The 16,727-nt window shown below is 39.3% G+C and overlaps 1 protein-coding gene across 5 annotated transcripts in view; it reads left to right on the top strand.

The window, feature by feature from the left end:
• The window catches only part of CD226 (CD226 molecule), a 107,880-nt gene that overhangs the window by 79,184 nt on the left and 11,969 nt on the right, over positions 1 to 16,727 (top strand). For 3 of the 5 annotated variants that reach the window (XM_072758085.1, XM_072758086.1, XM_072758088.1), the window contains exon 4: positions 39 to 386. In XM_072758085.1, coding sequence (XP_072614186.1) covers positions 39 to 386 — 348 coding nt within the window. Of the gene's footprint in view, positions 1 to 38; positions 399 to 16,727 lie in introns of all 5 variants that reach the window. The other 2 variants (XM_072758083.1, XM_072758087.1) reach the window with 1 other exon arrangement.

Below are 16,727 nucleotides of genomic sequence, written 5' to 3'. Positions count from 1 at the left end.
TTAGGCCCTACATGTAATCATTTGCTTCTTGTTTTCAGATAGTTTTGAGATAGCTGCACCATCAAATAGGCACATAGTCTCCGAACCTGGAAAAAATGTCACGCTCACCTGTCAGCCTGCCGGGAAGTGGCCAGTACAACAAGTTACATGGGAAAAGATCCAGCCCCATCAGATCGACATCTTGACTATCTGCAACTTGTCCCAAGGGAAGAGTTATGCTTCAAAGTACCAAAGAGAGATATGGAGCAGCTGTAGTCAGGACATGAGAAGCACCTTCATCATCATGCCCCATGTTACGGCCTCTGACTCGGGACTTTACCGCTGTTGTTTCAAGGCCAGCACAGGAGACAGCGAAACATTAGTGATGAGGTTGACTGTTACCGATGGTGAGTACAATGGTGAGTATGATATGGATGTCTTCAAGTGTTCAAAATGGATAAGGCCAACCACATGGGTTGGTTTCTGTTGTCTTTTTCATGACCCTGGTATTCAAAATAGTTTTTAACAATGGAGTTTAGGTAAGTTACTGGTTATTGACTGTTAGTATTTGGTTTTTCTTTACCTTGCTAATCCATGAGTCACAGATTTAACAGTTATAGAACTTTCCAGTTTCTTGATCTGCCACATTTCTGAAATTAAAAAAAAAAAAAATCGGTAAGTCTAAAAATACATAGTGTCAATAGCCTGTAAGTTTCAGTTGCATAACTTCTATTTGTTCTCCACTACTTTGCAGCTTCGTGAGGGTAGTGACTCTGTTGTATGATCCTCAAGTATCCTCAGCAATAACAAAACGGTGCTGGATTGGTATTTGCTGAGTTAGTGTTGAGCAGAGTGGAAGTTTAGAAATATTTGATAATGTTGCTCCTTTGTCACCTCAGAGCTTTGATCCCTTCAATTGTTTTTGGCCCTGGGAGCAGAAACAGATTGGCCTTCCCAGCCTCTCAACCTGAGCAGGCTCCCCCAAAGCCCAGCACTAATTTTGTATTAGTAATTTGTTTCCTGTGTCAAAATGAAGCCCTGATTGTGTGAGCTGCAGGACCCACAGAACGTGTGTGAGGATAAGAAAAAGCGACTTTTCACCTCCTGGAATGCAAGTGTGGAGAAGCCTAGATAGTGTGTGCAGGGGTCTCCAGTAGGACCAAGTGAGAGGAAGGCCATCTCAGGCGCTCCCACTTCTGCCTCTGGGCAAGTTTTCTCATAGCAGAAGAACATGTCAGAAGAATAATTTTTGCTGGTGACAGAAATTATATTAATTTTTTCCTTCCTTCCTTCCTTCCTTCCTTCCTTCCTTCCTTCCTTCCTTCCTTCCTTCTTTCCTTTCTTCTTTCCATCCACTTTTCTCTCTCACCTTTCTTTCACCTGCCTCCAGCCAGCAATGGGCCTTGGCCTGTGTGTAGACTTCTAGAACTAAGGTTTCTTGGCATTTGGTTGTCCCTCTATAGACTCTGCTTGTATTGGAGGCTGATGTCTATTCCTGCATTGGAAAGGAAGAAGAACAGGGTTTGTGTCTGGGGCAGCTGTGTGTGCTAAGGAGGACATTTGGCAAAGGGCAGCACTTTCTTATACATCATCTCCTTGGACCACATCGAGCCTTCTTTGCTTCTTGTATGGCAGTGCGGGCTGTGGGTGAGACCAAAATTGTTCTGAGAACTTGATGTGAAGGAGGGGTAATGGAATATGTGGGGGAGAAAAATTCATAAAGTTTCTTCATTTTAAGTGTTGACTCCATTCCTTCAGATGTTTATACAAAATATTTTGTACCTTAAAAACAAAACCTTTGCATTACAGAAATGTTTTTTTAAAACTGGCCAGGAAAAAAAAAAAAAGTCATTAATCCTCTCTCAGAGACGAAGGCAAAGAAAATTTCTCTTCAGAAAAATATCATAAAGAACCTTTTCAAACACATATGAAATATGTTCTTTTCTATTATATGTTGAAAAATTAATTATAAATGTCTTAAATCATAAAAAGGAGGTAATAGGTTTTTAAGAGGTATAGTTATTTGACTCTTACTAATTAATAAAAATGTCTTTCACTTTAGACATGACTAAATTTCCTGCAAAAAACTATAGCATAAGCTGCAAACAATGTGAAGGTGATTGAATGTAATGGTCAATATTATTAGTGTCCATGTGTTTGAACACTTGCAAAATGGCTTTTTGACATTCAATTGGCAGGTTAAGAGAATATCAACAGAGCTTATTAGTAAAAAGTTATAATTGATGGAAAATGCCCAGCTGTTGGTTCTGTGTTCTGTTCTGGTTCAATTCCTCTTAAAAATAAATGTAAGTAAAGATTGAAAGTAAAGTCAGATGGAAAGCAGAAATAGATTACTTGCATTTGCTCTGATGTGATTTGATTATTTCAAGTCTTGAAGCTGTTTGGTCAAAAATCAATGTAGGGATTAAAGCAGAGAGACAGGTATAAGATGTGGAGCAGATTTAATTTATTTCAACTGTCAAGGGAAAGGTGATTGTGACACAAATTTTATAAACTGCTGTGCGTCCTTTTGTTGGCTCTCATCAACTTCTTGTATAGGATCCAAAGGAGAGATTTTCATGACTGTCATATTCTACACACACACAGGGCTCTTCCCTGTGCTTGTGTTCATTTCCAGACAAGTACCAGGTCCTCAGAGGTTACCCAAAAGATGACACAATGCCAACCAGCATGCCGTATATCCAGTTCCTGACATATTTTGAACAGAGTGAGAAAGGTGGCAAAAGCATGGGTTGAAACTGAATTTCCTATGAACTATCTTGGCTGAGGGAAAGACATTTGTCTCTTGTCCTATGCACTCAGGACCTGGGAAGTACTCTGAAAGAGCTCCAGACTGACTTTTCTGAATTTGAAATTTGTCTAGACCACAGAGGCAAGAAACAGCAAGGGGGGAAATGTGTGTATATTGACAGTGACCAAGATTATTCTTTGGCCCTTCACATCCTCTAGATTGTCATCAGTCGTGAGGAAAGCATTTTAGTTTCCACCAAAAGACTTTGTGAAGCCTTTTAGTATTATAGTATTAACTAAATTATGTTGAGACTACTATTGTTTCAACTGAGCTTATTGATTATGAAAAGGATGAGGATCAAAGAAATAAAATTAGCTCTCTCAGAAAGTTTCCAGGGGAGACTAGTTGTGAGCAAACTTCTGTCTGCCACCATGAACAGTATTGGTCCTCATGTCCTATCTCATCTTCTGCCACTGATGAGGCCACTCAGCTGAACCACCGAATTCTGACTGATGATTGGAGCAGAGGAAAGAGACAGAGCATGAGAAGTAATACAAAAAATGCACGGGGTCGGGGGAGGAGAGAGAAGGAAGTTGTGTGTGGGTGACTGCAATCAAATGACTAGGTTGGTACAGAGATTTTTGAGTTATGGCTTAATATAAAGGAAGGGAGGTTCGGTTAGGCAATGACTTGGTAGCAATTCTGGATCTCACGCAAGAGCATGAAAGCCACTATTGATTCTTGACCAAAATGGCAAAATGGTATTCGAGGAAGTGTCAGGGAAATTGTTGGGTACAGAAGCAAAAAGAGAAATTTGAGACACAGGAAACTAGCCACGAGTCATTTGTAATAGTGCTTGAGTGCTCCTACTAGGCTGTCGCTATCACATACTAGATTTTTGGGCACAAAACAGAGCCCACTCCAGACAGACAGATTTCAAATGGTGCCTCCACCAGGCAGGCAAAACAGAAAAAGATGCTCCTTCCTCTGGGTTGCTGCAGACTCCAAAGCTTGTGTGCAGGCTTGGTGGGGGGTGGTGCTCAGGCTCCTCACCCACCTTGGCTGGCACCAAGGTGGCCTGACCAAGGGCGGAGAGAGGTTAATGTGATTGGAACGTCAGCTTGTGCTTGCATTGGCCTCGTCAGTCACTCACACTTTCTTACTTTCTCCTCTTCCCAACCAACCTAATAATTTTCATGCCATTTACCTTCTTTCCTTTAGAGTTTCCATCAGATCTCTTCCATCTTCATGATTTTTCCTCATTAGCCCAAACTGCTTGCCTGCCATGAAGCTACCAAACATTTTGAATTTCTCAAACTTTTGTAACGTGAAATACATACCCTTGCATCACTGAATAATTGCATCTGTTTGCAATGGTCCAGACACTTATGTTAGAAATTTCTTGGGGTGACTGGGTGGCTCAGTTGGTTAAGTGTCTGCCTTCAGCTCAGGTCATGATCTCAGGGTTCTGGGATAAAGCCTCATGTAGGGTTTCCTGCTCAGCAGGGGAGCTTGCTTCTCCCTCTGCTCCTCACCCTGCTTGTGCTTGCTCTCTCTCTCAAATAAATAAATAAATAAGTAAATAAATAAATAAAAATTTTAAGAAGTTTATTGTGATTGGTGATTATGGCATCTTTGCTTAGGGTTGTCAAAATATCTTTCCAGAATGTTCTCAATATGTGTTCTTGACTGATTCTTTGTATTTTAATATTTTTATATGTTCTGGTATATTTCTATGTTTTACTTATATTCTAGAATGTGTCCATTTTATTTTCATGTTTTCTAGCTAGATTATTTCTAGATTTTCTTCATCAACATTTAACATTTGAGGTTTAAGGATTGCTGATCAAAGAAACCTAAACTCCGAGGAGATCAGTTGGAACGTTTTGGGAGAAAACTTTCGTGAATTTTGTTTACATTTATAGCTTTCAAGAAGGCCTATTTCTTTTCTTAACTTTATTTTTCTTGTTTTGCATGTTTTGTATAAATGGTGATAATTGCAAGTCACTGGACCTGGTGGATGGGGTTTGTAAGTGAGAATTACAGAAGTATTCACTAGGAGATCATAGGGCTCCAGTGAAGGGAGTCAGCCCAGATGTTTCTTCTGTGACGTATAGGGTTAACAAACAAGTAGGAGCATAGAGGAATAGTGTGCTATAGGTTGCAAATCTTGTCTTTACATGGCTTGTTGGAGGTTGACTTTGGGACTCTGTTCCTGAGTTGAACTAGAAGACCATGGAAGTAGAGAAATGAACTTTGTTTATTTCTTTGGTGTTCAGTTTCCACTAAAATGCAACTAGTTTGTTCCCAGGTGATTTGAATTCCCAAACAGTTTGGATATAGACAAGATAATCTTTTTCTTTTAGGGATCCACTTATCTAGAACCTTCTGTCCCAGCCTTATGAATTTATGATAGATGTGAATATTGAAGGCATGGGGGTTGTCTGAGCTGGTATCTGCTGCAATGTCAGATATGTCTATTTCCACAATGTAGCATGATGAACTTCTACTTTTTAATATCTTCATCTACAGAGAAAAGTAATGTTCCTGACAGTTTCTTTACATAATTAGAACCAGAGCACCAGAATCCAAGAGCACTGGTGTCACTTCTCACAAGTTAAAATAGCCTCTACTGAAGTGGATCAACTGCAATTTTCAGCTCAGTTAAGTTCTTAAAATTCTGGGTGATAACTGGATATCCAGATGAAACATACCGTTTCCAACATCACAAGTGAGTTGATTACTCAATCATGGCCCATTATGTCTCTGTGTCTTTACAGTTGCCTCTGCTCAAATCAGTTCTTCCAGGAGACATTGCATTAAAAAAAAAAAAAAAAGGCAGCTAACTAGTTTGTTTTGTAAGCCCCACGTATTGATTTATTCATCTTTCCTAATGCACAAAATCCTGGAATGTTTGCCTGCAGTCATTTTTGTATACATACCATATTTGTGTAGATAAACAAGGTAGTGAATGGAATAATAATAATGAGAGAAGGAAATGCTGAAAGACCTCGTGCTAAGTTGATTTGATGATGCTGTTTCAAAGGAGCATTGTTGGTGTGTGTTACTACCTTACGCATGCAAAGGGAGTACAAGTTGTACTTGTTTTCCAGCATTGTACACAATGTAAATTAGTAAGCACCTAAGCCTAGAAACTGCTTTTATTTAAGCAGATCTTTATCCACACCTGAATTTCAAACAATTTTCATGAGGTCTTCCTCACCCTAGAATCTTAGAGTACAGCTAGGGATTCAAGTTCAAGTTCAGATAAGTGTACTGAATTTCTTCCCACTTAAAATCCAAAGACCTGCCTAATGACTCCAACTGTAAAACAGCCATTTATACTCTTTTGTCATGCATGGGATTTTTTTTTTTATGTAAAACATCTGAGAATTGTGAATAGCTTGAGGTTGTTTCCAGAGCCTTACTAGGGACTGAGCATAGATGATTGCGAGGTTTTCCCTAAAAGCAAGTAGAAAATTACTTAAAATTTAAAAAAAAAAAAATAGTCTTCATGTACGATTAATGGCCTTTCATTCTTAATAGCAATTCTAGTTTGAAGTGTTATGATTCAATTAATCAGACAGCTACTATCAACTTCAACTTCAATTTTTCAAGCATTGCGGATCTGACTCTGACAAATATTGACAAATACAGGTGACAGAGTAGGTTTACAGAGGACTATGCTATTTAAAAAGACAGGGAATGAAGAATAAACATAGATCCATCATTTGTAGAGACACATCTTTGAACTTCAATTGGTATTTTAAAGTTCTTTATGCTGAAATGATTCAGAGATTTTTTTAAATTGAAATATAGTTGACATACAATATTATATTAGTTTCAGGCACACAACATAGTGATCCAACAATTATATACATTATGAAATGCTTACCACAGTAAACGTAGGTATCCTCAGTCACTGCACAAAGTTATTATATTATTGGCTATAACCACTATGCTGTACTTTTATCGCATGACTTATTTATTTTATAATTGGAAGCTTGTGCCTCTTAATCCCCTTCACCTATTTCACCCTTCCATCCCTCTGCATATGCACATACTCCTACCTTCCCCTATGGCAACCACTGATTTGTTCTCTGTACTTAGGAGTCTGTTTTTGTCATTTGTTTTGTTTTCTAGCTTCCACATGTAAGTGAAATCATAGGGTGTTTATCTTTTACCGATTTGGGGATTTTCAAAAGGCATGTATTCAACAGAGATATTTTTGGATATCTTTCTAAAAATAAATATATTGCAGTATTCATTGGCCACTCTTAAATTTATTTCTGGAATTAATTCAAAGTATTTCACTTTCAGTAGAACTCACAAATAACTGTGATATTCATAATCTTTTAAATGTAAGAGTTGCATTTTACTTGATTAACCCACAAGAAGAGATTCGTTCTTCCACAGATAGAAGACTGAAATGTTAATGCTCTCAATTGGATTGATGGGAACTTGAGAATGGCTAACTGAGGTGAATAGCGAGTGAACTGAAGATCGTTATTATCGCTACGATGAACATGGAAAATACAGAGTAGATACTGAGATGAGGAGACCATATTAACAAAAGATAGGATGATTTCTGTGGCTTCCAACCAAAGAAGCTCAAGGACACAATTGATGTATGTGCAGATGACCCCATGCCAAGTGGGTACCACATAGGAGCCAAGTTCACAAATATAGAAAAATATAGGTTTGCAAAGTATAATTATTGATTATTATCAACAATAACAATGATATTAATGTTCCTTCAGTTTTTCATGCCTTATACAGGGCACTGGATAAATTCTGTGCTTTTTAACTTGATTTGTGTGTGTATGTTTGCAAATGAAGGTACCTATATGCACATTTGGTAGGAGGAGCAATGAGCAATCTACCATATTTAAACATTCAGTAAGCACATGTGATGTATGGGCAACTTTAAACTCATGAAACACATACACATATGCCAAATCCCGAATACTTTAGTCCACACAGGTTGTTTTGCTTTTATGTCAACTACTTTCTTTTCTTCCTGATTCAATAAAGGTGTCAGTTGTGAACTTCAGGCTTTTTTTCAATTCCTACTTTAATCATTGGCTATTTTTAAAAAAGGAGAAATCAGATAGGTAATTAAACTAAGGCGCAAAGTTGCAGATTTTGAAATTATTACTAAAGCTTTTGTTTCTGACACCTAGGCATTAGCTGACTTGTAGAGTGTTTTGAGAGTGTTTGTAGAGAACTTAGTAAGCATTTTTATTTTAAATAAAATGAATTAAAATTAAATAGAATATTTGGAGTTAAATAGTCCAAAGCTTGCTATTTTATATTCTGAAAAGATCTATATGACATTTATAACACATTTATATATAGGCCTTTATAAATGCCATGTGGTTAGAATTTTGAAGATTTCTGAGGACCCAGGGGAAAAGTTATAAGTAGACGTTATAAGAATTAAGTGTCACAAGCTGTCATCTCAGCCACTATATGACAAACTCATTATGATGCTTATATGTGTACCAGTCACTCTAAGAATTTACTGATAATTATTATTCATTGAGTTGTCACAACATTATTATCTACATTTTATGAATGAGCAAAGTGGGGCATGGCAAGGTTGAGTAAATTATTCAAGCTTCATGGCTAAGAATGAGAGGGGCTAACACCCAAAGTAGGGCAGAAGGGCTTCAGAGTTCTTGTTCTGAACTGTGGCACCATATTGCTGCTCCAAGTGAAAGAAACAAGTCCTTACTATTATCAACAGATGCGTCACAGGAGAAGCTGGCAGTGGAGAGCTCTATAGCCTTGCCCCCCCCAACCCCCCCACCCCCGCTTTTAGGTCCAATTAACTTCAAACTGATCCAACGTATAGAACAAGTAGTAGGCAAAGGATTGGGGGATTGGGGGATTGGGGGATCTCCCACTGGGTCAGCTTTGCACTCTTAGGCTTGCTCAGATCATCACAGGTGCTGTGGGGGGAGGAGGGGTGTCCTCCATTGACTTTTCTGCTTTTCTGGGGCTTGTGGGTATTCTGAAATGGTGTGAGAGTTTCTACACAGCCATATTAGGGACAAGCAAAGTCAGGTAGTAGGTATTTGGGTCTGGAGGAAAGTGCTGGTGGCTGATGAAGTCAAGTCCACACCAGGAACAGATGACGGGAACTTCTAGAGTAGGCTCTGGACAAAGGGGAGTCAAGGTTCTTGCTGGAGTCAAGGTTCTTATTTGTTCTCCACTCTCCCGTGGCTTCTTGGCTTTGCAAACCACCTGCTCACAAGTTCTGTATCAGATCTGCCCAGTAGACTCTCCCCTTGTGGGGAAGACCACTCCGTTGAGCAACTCCCTGGGAATTTGCTCTAAGTTTTCAAGCACAACTTTCTTCCATCCTATACTCCTCCTTCCTTCTCCTTTCTCAAATCCTGCTCTCACTCTAGTTCTTGTAGATGTAGCTTCTCTCCCTTTTGTTCTTGTAAAGACCAGTGAACCCAGAAATCGAGTTATAAGCCATGAGAATTCTAGTTCTTCCCCCTCAAGGACAGAGAGGGCTTAACCTCCAGAACCTCCTAAGAAGAAGGAAGGTTTATTTTTTTATATTAAATATTCTGAATAGTTCTATTCTCTCATATTTATGGACCTTAATACTGAACAGCCAGATACATAAAATTGTTAAATGGTATGGTATGTGTTGTATTTCACAATAAAAACTGTGTTTTAGAGCATGGCAGAAATGTTTATCTCGCTTTTTGTAGACCATTTGAAAAATTTCCTGTTCTGTCCTTGTGGATACACATAATAGTGACACTGTAGTGTAGAGTTACACTTGGTTAAACAACAGTAATAACAACAATGTATTGGGGAATTATAATTAGAAGCAAAATCGCCTCCCTCCTCAGAAAACTGCTCTACAAAGGTAAAAGAGAGAAAGAAAACAATTTTATTATTAAATAAGCATTAAACCAGAATTGTGATACGCATCACAGGCAACCTGGCAAGAGAGTGCAAAGACAGAAATCTCACTTTTATGGGAGATACGACCCATTATAAACATGTTCTCAAGGTAAACAACAACTAGTCCTCAAATAAGAGGACTTGATAGCACCATTTGTCACACAGAGTTCAACCTACATTCACCTGGTAATTGGGATGACCATCTGCTTTAGCTAATTGACTTTATCTAAAGGAAAAATGAACTTTTTACACCATTACACCAGGAGGTACTTTTGCACCTTGGAGCAAGGTGCCTGTGGAGCTTAGGCTCCTACCCTCCCACAGAATTAGGAGGTCTCTTGCTCCACGATTGCATTCCAAAGGGATAGCTTTGACTTATTCCAGCAGAAGAATGCAGAGCAAGATCAGCAAATGTAAAAGACATTGTGGGACAAAGTCATCAGGCCTGACTGATTTCCCAGGAAGAAAACAGGTGTTTAGCATAAGCCACTTTGTTTGTATAAACAATTTAGACACAGTAAACCACCCTAGCAGTTAGAGAACGGTGGAAACACTCCAAAAATCCAAGTCCCCACACACTAGCCAATGGACAACCTTCCATTCAGGCCTTTCTAAGGGTAGTTGTCTCTGGCTCGCTCCATCAACTCTTTTCTGCGTGCTTAATTCAAATTCACTAAGAAAGTAAGCAAGATTTGTGCGGTTCTTGACATTTTGACTTATGATGTGTAAAAGAGTCTCCTTTAAATGATAGGTGTTCATGAAAATTGAAGTTCACGAAAATACAAGAAATGTAGCATAAGACTAAGAAGTATTTGGGTGAAAAGATGAGACACCTACTATGACAGAGTCAGCCATGAAAGTTTTCTCCACAGATGTTCACCATCTGTATGCCTCATAATCTGACTTAGATACCCTGGCCATACACCAATCATTGTAGACCACCATGGCCCACAGTATGACATGATGCACATAAAGACACCAGAAAATGCAGCTAACGCAGTCATCCTTTTTTTTTTTTAATAAAGTTTTTTTAAATTTTTTTAAATTTATTTATGATAGTCACAGAGAGAGAGAGAGGCAGAGACATAGGCAGAGGGAGAAGCAGGCTCCATGCACCGGGAGCCAGACGTGGGATTCGATCCCGGGTCTCCAAGATAGTGCCCTGGGCCAAAGGGAGGCGCTAAACCACTGCGCCACCCAGGGATCCCTAACGCAGTCATCCTATATTGAGTAGGTAAACTTTCTGGCCTTAGACTATGTGTATCTCAACTGATACAAAAATTTTAAGTGCTTAAGTCAGTTGGGAAATACCTCCCATCAATAGAGGCAAAATCAGTATAGCAAAAGTTATACATTGGGTTGGAAACTTGCTTCTCTTATTGGTTTGCTCCAGGAAAATGATTTAGATTCTCTTACCTTTCTATGTTCTCTTATGTTTCTGTTTCTTACGTTTAGGTTTTAGATATTCTTATGTGCTCTAGGTTTTTCAGTTAAAATCTGATAATACTTTTATTTTGAGGAAGATTAGTTATTCTTCACTCAGAAGAAGGATTAGAGGCTGATGTCATGGTCTTTAAGTCTCTGAAAATAATTTATTCGCTAGGATCTTCTTGCTATAAAACAGGGGAAAGTTTCTGAAATACAAAGAGTATAAAATTGATTTGCACAAAGAAAGTTGACCTTTGAAAACTTGGACTAATATCAATATCCACTTGATGTATATTTCAGGCGTATAGGAAAGTTCAATAGACTTTGCGCTACCGTTATATCCAGTGGTCCTATAAAGCTACAATTATCTTACACATGCTTATCAATGGTACCTCTGCCTTTCCCCAGATGTCTGTATCTAGCTGTGGAAGCAAGCATTCTGCTATACATGACTAGTTCAACATCATGATAAGAACACAAAGGCTATTACTTTTTTAACTCTAATTTGAATGTGTGTGTACAAAATATAATTATACTATTAATAATTTACACATTACATGGTGCTTAAAATACTAGGCACCTCTGTATATTTTATCTAAACCCCCCTTGGGGCTGATTTTATCATCATTTTGCAGTTGCCAAAAAAGTGTCTGCAAGATCAAGTGTCTCATACGAGGTCTTCCAGGGAAAAGAATTAGAAGGTAGGATGAGGCCCCAAGTTTCCCCTCCTCGATCTCTCTTTTTTTCAGCAAATCAATGTCTGATGTGGGACAATGGTTGGATATTTATGTTATATAGTGATCACAAATTAGAATCGACCTGGTAATAGTGTTTCAACTCACATATATCTACCCTGCGGGAACTCACACATTATATGTATTCTGTCTACATAGAATGGAGTCTAATATTTCTGCTTGTCTTTTTAATGAGGTAAGGAAGCAAGAATAATTTTAACTGGTATCTACCATGACTTATCCAGGGCTGGCTAGAGGTTCAGGATCTGTGAGTTTTTCCTAGGGTGTTGTTTGGTCCAGATATTTAGGTTCTGAGTCACTTAGGCCACCTCCAACTGTAATAAAGGATAAACAATAGATGTTAATACCTGCTCTTGCCCGCCTGGTTCCAAGGGAAGGACCTGGCATCATTTCTATCATGAGCTTTTCTAAAGGTTTATAACTCAGCCATAAATACTTGTCATTGGCAGGAACGTAGCCTGGAGGGTTGCAGTCCTGCAGTAAATTATTCATTTATATATCTCACTGACATGCTTTAAATTGTTTTAACTGTATTTATCTCTTTTGATGGGAGGGAAAATAATGGCTTTATGGTTCACGACACTTTTGTCCTCCTATGAATCAAGACAGCATTGGGATGAAAATGAAAAAAAAAATCAGCAAAAAAAGTGGCTGCTGAGAATACACAATAATTCTTTCTTTAAGAGAGGGGCCTGAGGGCTAACATTACTCAACATCTATTAGCAGAATTTAGGCAAAAGTGATTGTTATGAACTATTGACTGACTCCCTGAAGCATGCACACACCCCCTTTGCTTTTCCTTGTTGTTTTTGGCCGTGCAGGGCCTAGCGAGTTGTGTGGCTGCACCAGCCTGGTTCCAAGTACTGACGGTTCATGTGAATGCAGTGGTGGAACAGGGAAGGAATACAGAGCAGCCTTGGCTGTAGGCAGGAGGCTCTAGGTTGCGACGTCTCTGGAGTGTGACTGAATCTCCCCTGACTCCCATGCTTTTTACTCTTAGTTCTTATGGGAAAATGCTCATTCTTTGTGGGGTTTTTAAACGTCCAGGGCCTTCTAAAACATTATAAACTCCATAAATCAAGTACTGTGTGGTATAACAAAAAATGTCATCTCTGCCCCTGGTTCCTTTCACAGAATTCTTAAACCCTTGTCATTTCCTAAGTGATCGTGGTGCTAGGAGCTTTTTTTGCTATTATATTTGGTCTCAGTCCTGAGTCCCTGACACCAGAGCTTTTAGAATCCTTGGAATCTCCAGAGCAAGGAGGGTCTTTTTGCAAGTTAATGAGGCAGCTGGTGGCTGGAAGTACCTAGAGAGCTTCAGGATGGGGGCTAGAGGAATCAGCCCCGTGATTGGAGGCTTGTTTAAACCCCAACCCCCTGAAAAAGGGAAGAGGGAGTGGGGTTGAATTAATCACCAGTATTCAATGATTGAATTAATCGTGCCTATGTAATGGAACCTCCATAAAACCCCTAAATGTCAGAGAGCTTCTGGCTTGGTGACCACCTGGAGGTGCTGGGAGGGTGGCCCATCCCTAGACAGCATGGAAGCTGCACCGGTACTCCCTGCCCTCATGAACTTGCTTTATCCATCTCTTCCATTTGGCTCTTCCCGAGATTTATCTTTTCTAATAAACCAGTAATAGCAAGTAAAGCAGTTGTCTGAGTTCTGTGAGCTGTTATAGCAAAGTATCGAATCTGAGGAGGAGGTCATGGGAACCTTGAATTTATAGCTGGTTGGTCCGTCTGGAGTAGGGAGGCCTGGATTTGTGATTGGAGTCTGAAGGGGGAGGCAGGGGGCAGTGTGGACTGAGCCCTTATCTGTGGAGTCTGTGCCAGCTTGGGGGAAGTTAGTGTCAGTAGTATTGTGAGTACAGAAGCAGCTTTCTTCTAGTCGATGTTTTTCCTTTAGGAACCCAAATCATTTTTGCACATCATTTCATCTGTAATGCCGTAGTATGGCTGTGTTAAAATATGAATCAATAAGCAGATCTGACTCTAACAGGTCAAACATCACTAGAAGTGGTGAAAAGGAGGTAACCTATTTCGTATTGAAGGCTGCATTTAAAGTTTGGACTTAGAATTGAACAGTGTGAACCAGATGACTAGTACATGTCAATGGTTTCTACTTAATTCTACCTAATTGAGAGTTTAATAAGGAATGCCATCTTAATTCTTAAGGATTCTGAATATACTTCTACAAAAAAAAAGTTCTCTACATCTTGTACTTTAAATATCATGACTAAAATGTGTCAGATTATTCTAAGCATGCAGACCTTTACAGTTTTATTCTGTTTTTTTTTTTTCCTGATTAATAAAAGAACAGTACATCCTTTAGAAAGTTTGGAAAATACCAAAAAGCCTAAGGAAATAATTGCTTTTAATGCCACTCTCTGGAGATCATCATTTTAAAATTTTGGCCTTTGCCCCCTTGAAGGCTTTTCTTCGTGGAGATATTACAGCATGCACAATTGTCAATGCTGGTTTTGAAGCTTTCCTTAACTATGCAGTCTGCAGTCTGTAGTCTTCCATGTTATTGGAATTCCTTACACACATCATCCAAATGTCTCTAGCCCAGGTTTTCAAAGAATGGGCCTCAGGTCAGCAACATAGACGTTGCATGGGACCTGCAAATGCAGACCCACCCAGACACTCCTGGATCAAAGGTTTGGAGGTCGGTGGAGGGTGCCCCGCAACCTGTGGTTTAATAAGCCCCCAGGTGAAGCTGATGCAAAGTAAGCTTGAGAACCACAGCCCTGGAGTCCTGCTCTGAGTCTACTCTTGGGAAATACAGACTTCTTTTTTTTTTTTTTTTTTTTTTTTTTTGCAGTTGTAAGTGTTTTACAGAAACCTTTGTTCACATTTCTGAGTATTTCTTTATAATAAGGTCATTAATCAAATGTGCAAGCAGTTAGTGAACGGGTGTGACACACACAGACCGAATCCTTCCCAGATGCAAACTGTAGCAGTTCCTACTCCTTCAAATAGAGCTTGAGAGGCTCCGTCTCACCACTGTGGCCCTTTTACATGGGCTTGTTCTTTACGTGCTTTTTCATAATACATTATTTATATCTTTCATGTTGTCCTCTAGAGCTTTTTCTTTTGTTCTATTTTTTTTTTGTTTTTGAGAGAAAGAGTACCCGCGAGTGGGGGACAGGGTGCAGAGGGAGAGAGAGAAAGATAATCCTAAGTAGGCTCCGTGCTGGAGGGAGGGTGAAGCTGGATCTCACAACCCTGAGATCATGACCTGAGCTGAAATCAAGGGTCGGTGGTGCCACCCATGGAGCCCCAGCCCCGGGCACCCCATAGCTTTATCTGATAGCAAGGCTGTGTTAAGGATACCATTTTTTGGTTTCTACATATTCTTTGTGATAATTTTAACTACAGATATTTCTCATTTGACCTGGTCAAGCCTATATATTTACTATTTATTTATTTATTTATTTATTCATTCATTCATTCATTCATTCATTTTTTACTGTAACAGAGGTCTAAATAGCATTTTCAAAAGTGGTTAAACAATTTTCCCAGCATACTGTCAATGAATATTTTAATTGTAACTTTCATTTTCTCACCATGATTGCCTGTTTGATTTAACCCTAGCATCTGTGATATTCTAATTATTTCAGTATAGCAGGTGTGGTCCTTTTTAGTCCTGTATTACAATGCAAAATAATTTCAGGGATTTTGTTCATTTTTTTTATAATGTAGCAAGAGCTTAAAAAGTTTAATTTCCTATTTGATGGGGAGAAAATTTCATTGTTCCTTTTGTAGGAGTGGTTCAATATATTTTTGTTCTGAATAAATTTAGCTTTTCCTTTCTCCATCATATTTGGACAAAAGCCTTTCTTAGACTGTATGTACAAAGCCTCTAAAGTTCACACATTGTTCTACTTTAATTCACCTTATAGGTTCAACAAGTTTGAAAAATGAAAATAATGTTTATTACTTGACTTAATTTCACTTTATACAAAAGAATGAGTGGATGTAGACTTTGAGTTATCACAAAAAAAAAAAAATTGCAGGTTAATAGTAGGTCAGGAAGGAAGAAATAATCCAAGGGAAAGATCATGAAGAAGCCAATGAAAAGTATGATTTTTAGGTTGCTGTAGGATTGCAGGCAGCATCATGGGAATCACCAAACAAGCATTGGGCTTTAATTTCAGCATTAGAGGGAAATCATGCTGTTCATCTGCCTTCTCCTGGCCCCTCCCTGCAGGAGAGAAGACCGGCAACCTTGCTGCCCCAGAGAGAGGGGGTGATGAGGACAGCTCCCAGGTTCTAATTTACTCCTGTTCCTGGCAACAGCACATATAAATTTAAAGATATATTTATTTATTTTGGAGAGAAAGAGAGTGGCCTGGAGGGATGGGGAGGAAAAGGAGAAGAGGGAGGGAGAGAACCTCCAGCAAACTCCCTGCTGAGCCTGGGAGCCCAAGTCAGGGCTCCATCTCACGACCTTGAGATCATGACCTGAGCCAAGGTTGAGAGTTAGCTGCTTAACCGACTGAGCCACTGGGGTGTCCCTGGGAATACTGATGGGATTTTTTTTCCCCTGGGAAGGAGCTCTGTGGGAGGCAGTGGGTGATGCATCTCATGGGCAGGAGGACATTTTAAAGATAAAATGCTTCAGAACTCCTTGATATCTCGCTTCAGAGGTGATGTTGCTCTAGTAGTTTATTGCTTATTTGAATATTACCTCATTGGAGTCTCACCAATGTTCTGTGATGTAATTAGAGCTGTCGACATTGTCATCACTTGACAGATGAAGAAAGGCATGGAGAGGAGGGTAAGGAACTGGCTGGAGGTCACACAGCTAAGGGGTGACAGAGCCAGGAAGAGAACTGCAGATTCCTGGATCATTGCTCTTCCTGCCTGAGCACTGA

Source organism: Vulpes vulpes, chromosome 5 (assembly GCF_048418805.1).
Source record: "Vulpes vulpes isolate BD-2025 chromosome 5, VulVul3, whole genome shotgun sequence".
In the NCBI taxonomy this organism is placed as follows: domain Eukaryota; kingdom Metazoa; phylum Chordata; class Mammalia; order Carnivora; family Canidae; genus Vulpes; species Vulpes vulpes.
The sequence above is the reverse complement of the archived record's forward strand: the minus strand, read 5'-3'. Positions and strand labels throughout refer to the sequence as shown.